This window comes from Bactrocera tryoni, chromosome 4, assembly GCF_016617805.1.
Source record: "Bactrocera tryoni isolate S06 chromosome 4, CSIRO_BtryS06_freeze2, whole genome shotgun sequence".
NCBI classification, from domain to species: Eukaryota; Metazoa; Arthropoda; class Insecta; order Diptera; family Tephritidae; genus Bactrocera; species Bactrocera tryoni.
In genome coordinates this window covers 40,731,265-40,739,592 of record NC_052502.1, presented here as the reverse complement: position 1 = coordinate 40,739,592, position 8,328 = coordinate 40,731,265, and the positions used below count along the sequence as shown (strand labels likewise).

Here is an 8,328-nt window from a genome sequence, read left to right as displayed (position 1 = left end):
TCTGAACTTGGTATCTCCGCAAAGCTAATACGGTTGCGTAAGCTGACGTTTGGTACTAGGCGAGGTTTCAGACAAGGAGACTCCCTATTGCGTGACTTCTTCCATCTATTGCTGGCGAAAATATTACCAGCTGCAGAGCTAAATAGAGAAGGTACAATCTTCTATAAGAGTGTACCGCTGCTGGCGTACGTCGATGATATTTTTATCATTGGCTTGAAAAATTTCTCCCGTTATCAAACGACGACTGTTTGTCGCACTCGCATTTGACAGTCATAACTTCGAAGCCGTAGATAACTGTGTCTACCTTGGAACCAGTATTAACGCCAACGTTAGCCTCGAAATCCAACGCAGAATAACTCTTGCCAACAGGTACTACTTCGAACTGTATAGGCAATTGAGAAGTAAAGTCCTCTCTCGACAAACAAAGACCCAAACTCTACAAGTCACTCATCATCCCCGTCCTGCTATATGGTGCAGAGGCATGGACGATGGCATCTGATGAGTCAGCACTATGAGTTTTTGAGAGAAAGGTACTGCGGAAGATTTATGGTCCTTTGCGCATTGGCAATGGCGAATATCGCATTCGATGGAACGACGAACTGACAAAAATAACACTCAGAACACAAAAATAATTTAAACTGAAGTAAAAAAGCAGTATATTTTGCCACTGAAATAGAAAGTGTGTTTATTTTCCACGTGTAAACTCATTCTTGACATACTTATATGTTTAACGAGTCCTAAAAGAGAAAAATTCGATTCATTCTCGCCTACTGCCTGAATAAATTGTCAAACTAATTTTTTAAGGCTAACGGCTTTAAGTGGATTTAGCTCAGTCCCTTTTGCTATTATACTATAAGTACTATTTCTCTCCAAAACCCACAGGGAAAATTACCACTACTGTTAAGAAATGACAAGCCACGTTTTCCTGGTTTTTAAAATTTATGCAGAGAAGTAAGAAAGTATATCATACATCATTTATTTGTAGTGCCCTCGGAATAATACAATAAAACTTCTTTGTAGAAATGAAATTACGGCACAGTGCAATTTAAAAAGCCAACGGAAAGTTACGCAGCTTTATATAAGATATTATTAATAATTGCGATGTGAATATGTTAATCAAGCATTTCGTTAATAATATATAATATTTTCTAAGTTTATGAAATGTAATGTATCATAGAAATTTGTAAGAAAACTCAAATAATTGTAGAATTGCTGGGAACAAAATACTTTTAAGAGTTTTTAAACACAATACTAATATTAATAATGAGAAGAATAAAATAATAAAGAGAAATAGTAACTAAATTAAAGGACAGAAAATGATGGCAATGTAAATAATAAAGTATGAGTAATAAAAATGTTATTTAGCCTTATGTTTTCTAATAGTTCAAAACAAGGTGTTACATGCGCGTTGCCTATATTTTGTTCCAAGTTTTTATATAATATTTGTTTAATACAACTTTAGATTAATTTGGCAATGCTAACACCTGATAGGCCCATATATATACAGCGCACATTTACCTATCATATAATGCATCTCTAGACTAATTCTTTAATTAAAATGGTAGATATTCTTATATTTTCCATATATTTCCGTTCCACTCGTCTTCCAACTAATTTGTTGTTCAGAGTTTTAAGTTTCATATCAAGTGAACTAAAGCTATACTTATCTTAGACACATTGCTGTCAAGGAATTTTGTTGACTTTAATTTTTGTGATAGTAGAGTTGTGTTAAGATTTCTATTGATACCAATTTTCAGTATCTCCTGCCATGTTTAATGAGGATAATAGGATGGATCGTCAAGTATTCAATATATATAAATATGTATGCATGTGCATATGCATAAAACTTAAGGCGTGTCAAACACCTGCATTGTGTCATTTAGCATTATTCACCACCATTGGTCCACAGATGTTTGTGCGTCTAAATGAATTCTCATTTAGGTTGCACTGACCTTGGAGAAATCTTGTTCGTTGACGTTTAGAGCGAACTTCTTGGCTGGTGGTTGCATATCATTTTGATCAGCATCTAAGTCAATCTAAGGAAAATATATATAAGAAAATTAAATATAATTTTCAGTACGTATATTATTGAAGCTCACCTCCATTATAACGTTATCCTTATGTAAATTGGTATTGCTATTATTAAACTTGGATTCGTCTTTGGTAGACTTGGTTACGGTTGCTTCACTTGAGGTTGTGTTATCCGATTCATCGGCAATAACAGACGAAATGGCACTAACGCCAATGGCTGTTGCATTTGCCGCTGACGGCTCTCTTTTCTTTAAGTCGTCTTTTTTATTGTTGGAGTTAGTTGTTTCACTTGCAGCTGCAGTAGCAGTGGCAGTAGCTGCTGCTTCTTCTTTCTCTGCCTCATACTTTTTTAGTTCTTGGTCTAAATTGTAACGCCGACGATTGCTTACGAAAAAGGTACGCACGTGAGCTTCAGTCTTCGTGCCAATAGTTTCGGCTATTGTCTGTAAGTGATGTTTTTGTATAAATTCCAATTTAGTAAAAACACAGGTTGTTATAGTGTGGAAGTACCTGAAAGTCTTTGCCATATTTACGCACACCCTGTACGACGAGCAGAGCCTCATCATTGGACCATCTTGAATTGATTCGATTCGTGTTCTCAGCTGGGCGCATATCGTCTAATCCCTCTGAATTCTTACGTTTCAGCGCGGATATATTCTGTTTGTTTAGCTGAACCTGTAAGCCATTGAAAATAAAATTAAGGGATTGCAACACGTGTCTGAGACATATTGCGGCCAATGAATGAAGCTGAATGATGAGATGAATCTGGCTATGCGTCCACATGTGATCTATGCTCATGAAATGAATTTGAATATATGAACCTACATCTCCCTGTTTTATAGACCTACATATATATTCAAAGGATGCCAGGCTTTTCACAAGATATGTTTTACCGTTCTGAAAGGTTACACTGTATTTGAGTTGCAGCTTCCTATGTAGCGAAATATTCACACAATAACTGAAAATTTAACTATTTCTAATATTGTCTTGCACATGCTTCAAAGAGAAATATATGTATATGTAAATATAGTTGTAGCAAAAGAAAAATGGTCTGAACTAAGCTTATACGCGCTATTATTATGAAAAGTTGCTTAGTTATCAAATGATGCTATACGACTTTTTGTTCCATGGCTTGACAATCTTCTGTTCACAACTATTAAATCAGTTAGCTTAGAAAACAATAAAAAAAAACTGTCGGGTCTACGTTTGGAACGGGCTCGCATCTTCTTCCATCCAAGACTGTAAACTCGTAATTGAGGACTATGTTCTGTTGCTACTACAAAAACACAAGGTTCACTTGGGATTACGATTAGATTGGTAGTGTTGTCATAACCATAAACTTGTGGGTTTTAACTATTAGCAACACGAAAAAGTGGTGAATATATTTGAATGTATGCATGAAGTATGTGGTTTTATTAGCAATAGTTTTCAAATGGAAATTGCAAATTCCGATTTCTTACTTGGCTCAATAGCGAAACGATTTCCCTGTCTGTGTTAGCGAGCAGTTCGTCTTGATTGTCATTGGCTCTGGCCAGCGCCACAATATCGTCGTGATTGATGTACATGCCGCGAGGTGGTTTACGTTTATGTCTTTCAGCATTGCGATCGCGCGACCGCTTACCAAAATATGGACCGGAAGTGGGACGCTTATTACCGGTACGTCTACAGCACGCCATTGGGTTTCGGTTTTTTGTTTTATTTGGCACGCAACAACGATGACATACAATGATAAAGAAGGAATTTAACACGTTTTAAATTCAAGAACGTAATTGTTATTGTTTTATATATGTATATGTACCTCCAATGGTGGTGGCAACTTGAACATAGTTTACCGTGTGGCGATGCATTAAGCACACTACATGGAACTCCACAATTGGTGCAACAACCGCTCAAGCCTGCTGAGTCTGCATTGGAACATGACGAATCGGTATTCGCCGTATTGGGCGGCGTTTGTTGGCGTTGATGTTTGATACCAACTGCCAGAGCACCAACATTGGCAACTAGACCACTGTCTCGTCCTTGGGCGATCATATTTAACGAAACAGAAGCCGCTGTGTTCTCACTGTCGGCGTCGCCACCGCCAATGCTGCTACCAGAAACACCACCGTTTTCGCTTAATTTATTTAATTTGTTCGGTAAATCGGCAGAAGTGGCACAGCCTATTTTCATTTGATCTTGAAACCCGGAAGTTGTAGCCAATGCTTGATCCTAAAGGCAATTTTAGATAATTTGTTGAAATGTTGTTGGTAGGTATTGTGTGTCACGAGTGTGCGTGTTGCGATAAAGGAAAGAGAGATAAAGAGAACGGCCGGTTAACTTTGACATAATTTAAATTTAACTATTATTTGCATCAAATATAAAGCTACTAAGGTCATAAAGAAGTTATCAAACAAAATTATTGCATGTGTCCGAAAACAAAAGGCCAGCCCAAAGGGCATGGCTAAATTATGGCACGCCACGAGCAACAACAATCAGACAAGGACTCGACGCGGCATCGATATACATACATACATTTGCATAGATCTGACCTAAACACAGCGAAACAAATTTTCTACCACACTTTGGGCATTCGAATTTTATTGATACATTTAAAAAAAAGATTTTGCAAGAATGGCGAAATAGATTTTCGAAAGAAACAAGTTTCAATAAAAGTAAATGTAAAATGTAATGGAATGATACATAATGATTGATATGGGAATGAAAATTGTCAGTGAAAAGTATAAATATTATTATAAAGAATAGACTTGCATTAAATATGATTTCTGAAAATAAATGGGGTAATTTTTTGCTAGCTCCAAATTTTAAACATGAATGAAAAATAGGTTGTATGTCTCATAGTACATAAAGTTAAATATTGGGTATGCAAGAAGCAAAATCATTTGTCAAATAAACTCATTCATAGATATGTAGTTCACGAGCCTGATAAGCGTTAAATTATTTCAAAACCTGCATTGGATATCTATTCATAAGCAAACTGGTTGAATTAATTTGAACTCTTAATTATAAACCAAACTTTCGCGACAAAGTTATGCTGTCCAACTTAAAAAAAAAATACATTAAAATTATAAGGCAAGTAATACAATGTAAACGTATGTACTATAAAGAGTTTAACGAAAATATTTGAAAATGAAAGAAACACATGAATTTTGTTTAATCTTCTCGCAGACAATAAATGATTTATTGACAATTATTTATGTACTATGTATATACTATTCTATCATTTACTGTTAGTAGAAGTTCTATAAACAGTCTTTCATTATGGATAAGGTCTTACAATCTAAAATTAACTAACAATAAATACATACAATTAAGTATAGTGTACTATGCGTGATAAATTTATCATAAAATTTTGGATGCGATGAGTCGAGGGCTTAGACCATTTACTTGAGTAAGGAATACCCATGGTCTTCATAATGTCTGTTTCAAAACTACTACTAATAATATATCTGAGTGTTTTTTTCGATACAATGTGGTGGTCGAAACGTAATTTGCTTTGAACATGAATAAATAATTTTTATGATTTGTGTATGAGTATATTTAGGTAATATCTTGACGAGTTGAATTTTTTGATTTGGAAAAATGTTAACATCAGCTGCATTAAGCTCCCTGAATTAATCTGCTTATGTGGTACTATGAATTGATTGCCTCTATTTAAAAGCATAATCAGTGATACTTTATGGTAGTTATATAAATACAGTTATAAATAAATGTTAGTGTAAAACATAATTTAAAAACGAAATAAAAATTTAATATCTAACTAAATACAACTAACATTTGTATATTTTGTATTATTTTTATTTACTAAATATAAAAATTTGCATTTATTGTTAAACCACTGTAAAACTAGAGAAACCAATTTCAATTTGAATCTGACTCATGCCTAAAATACGAATATTTTTAACTAATAATTACCTTGTCATCTGTATCAGATTCTTCATTGCTGCCATTCTCACTACCGTTCTCTGAACCTTCTTTACTTGCTTTTGCTTTCTCCTGACGGTCCATAACGCTTTGTCTGTGGCGCGTCTTCTTCCAGGAGTAATAATATTTCACCAAACTAGCTATTGATTTGTCGGGCAACTATAAAGCATATATTTGGAACATATAAAATTGAAACATTACGCTCCAGAATAGATTTGTTTGGCCAGATATTAAAATTACCATTTGACGAATGCGATGAAAACTTTTGCCGTGAAATTGAAAAGCCTGTTCGAATAACACTTTGTCTTCTACTGTCCACTCATCGGGGAAAGGTGTAAAGTTAGCTAAATCCATTACGGCACGTTCCAAATCATGTTTGTGCCAGAATAGCATACCCAATGCCTGTTCGCCATTATAACCGTATTTTTCTTTAGCTACTGATATATATTCTTCAACTGAAATATACATTACAAAATTTTACTTTATTAGCTTACACTCTATCTACTTATATATAACTATCATACTTTCAGATATTAGAATTTTCGATAATAATAATAACTACTCATTACAACTTTCCTACATAAAACAAACTACAATTTTTCAACAAAAAGTAAAAGCATCATATTACTGTAATTAAAAATGAGTCATTCCACCAAAAAATAAATAAATAAAATACATACATAACTAAAGTTTTTGAATGTTGAACCTGAATCTTTTCATTTAGGTTTAGTTAATACCATACATTAAAATGTATATGTTATTTTATATCAATATCGTACTCACGTTTTGCATCTGGTATTTCTCTAGTGGGCGACCATACCAGAAGTGCTCGATCATTTAAGCCCTCTGGTTTACGGTCATTTTCAGGTATTAACGGTGGACATACTGCCTGGTAGTCTCGACCAACACGAATTTTCTCTGAAATTATTATTATATTTTTTTAATTATAAAAAATTCCACGCCTATATATTTTTTAACTAACCTTCATATTCACTCTGTTTTGCTTTGGATTTTCCATTTCGTTTAATTGCTGAGGGGAAAAAAGAACAGGGATTCGAATTTGTTCTCTGAGGATTAAATACTTTATATAAACTTTTAACTCACAATTGTCATCATCGGAACTAGTTTCCGGAGTTCCAGTACCACCAGCACCTCCACTGTTCCCAATATTAGTACTTGCCCCCACTGTACCACCCCCAGCAACGCCTCCTCCGTGCCCATTTGGACTTGGACCGCGTGATCGTCTCCCATTACGCACCAGCTCTGAATTTCTTTCAGCCAGGACCATTTTGTCTCGAATCAACTTCACACGATTTTGTTTCTCCAGTTTTGAGCTTTTGTGTAATTGTTTCCGTATCCCAAGCAATTAAATGGGATATTTCGTTCTACAAAATATTAATAAGATAACAGGCTTACTTTTTCAAATTTTACACACTGCATTTGCAAATTGAAATAAACTGAGTAGTCGTTTCAGCACAGAGCAAAGAAAGTGAATAAGAAGAAGCATGCAAACTATGCGACAAAAAGGCCATTCAGTGGTTTCGCCCAGTGTCATTTACCACTTTCACAGCTCACTTTTAAACAACCGTAGATCGTAAATTCTCCAAACAAGCTGAAACAAAAGCGACAGTTTCCCAGCTTAGCTGCTGTTTTTTCATATTTTCAAAAATTCAGTTCTCTGCACTTCTTTTCAACACAAATAAGCCACACAACTTAAAAGTTTACCTTTTCTGTTCCCCTAGTGTGACAACGTTGATTTCGCTAAGACTTGGTACGTTTGCTTAGCAATTTATTAAATACTCCTTTAGCACCTGTAATGCGTTCCACCGTGACTCTTATATTATCTTAGATCCTACAGCCTTTCAGATACTACTATCTCCGGCAATAGTAGTCAAACTATTTAAAATGCGAGAGCGTCCTAAGAAACAACTGCAACAACCTCGCTTCTTGCCACAATCACAATGAATGGGCAGGTAAATTTCTCAGCCGCTGCTTTGTAAGCGCATTGCTGAATTAACAGCTCACTTTTAAAAACGACCGTAGTAAATGTGTACGTAACCCCGTTAATTAAACAAACGCATTCCCTGTAATAAGTAATATTTGACAAAATCACAATCAATATTGAGGGTTTACTAAAAACAAGAAGAATTTAAGTCTGTAATATGTAAATAATATGCCATTTAATTCATAAATGACATATTTTGAATTTACGATATCTTTCCAAGGTATGTTCAATGTATAATATAGTTTTGTCATTCAGCTAGGCATCACTCTTTGCTATGTTCAGTAAGATTATGAGTTGACATTATGAATAGAGGTGTTCAACAATTAACATAAAATTATGTAATTTATATAAATGAAATAAAAACTTTAAAT

General features: G+C 34.6%; 1 protein-coding gene across 2 annotated transcripts; it reads right to left on the bottom strand.

Moving 5' to 3' along the window:
* Positions 1-920: 920 nt before the first annotated feature.
* On the bottom strand, positions 921-8,066 carry LOC120774321 (REST corepressor). 2 transcript variants are annotated; one of them, XM_040103862.1, is made up of 11 exons: positions 7,678-8,066; positions 7,057-7,337; positions 6,935-6,982; positions 6,736-6,870; positions 6,193-6,407; positions 5,944-6,111; positions 3,830-4,239; positions 3,492-3,693; positions 2,542-2,706; positions 2,100-2,474; positions 921-2,036 (listed from the first exon to the last, which is right to left on the bottom strand). In XM_040103862.1, the coding sequence occupies exons 2-11, from the start codon at positions 7,238-7,240 to the stop codon at positions 1,938-1,940; spliced, it is 2,001 nt and encodes a 666-aa protein (XP_039959796.1). In that variant the 5' UTR covers positions 7,241-7,337; positions 7,678-8,066; the 3' UTR covers positions 921-1,937. The 2 variants fall into 2 exon arrangements, with proteins under 2 accessions (XP_039959796.1, XP_039959797.1); XM_040103863.1 differs by lacking the exons at positions 3,492-3,693; positions 3,830-4,239 and having other exon boundaries at positions 7,678-8,062.
* Between the last annotated feature and the right edge of the window lie 262 nt (positions 8,067-8,328).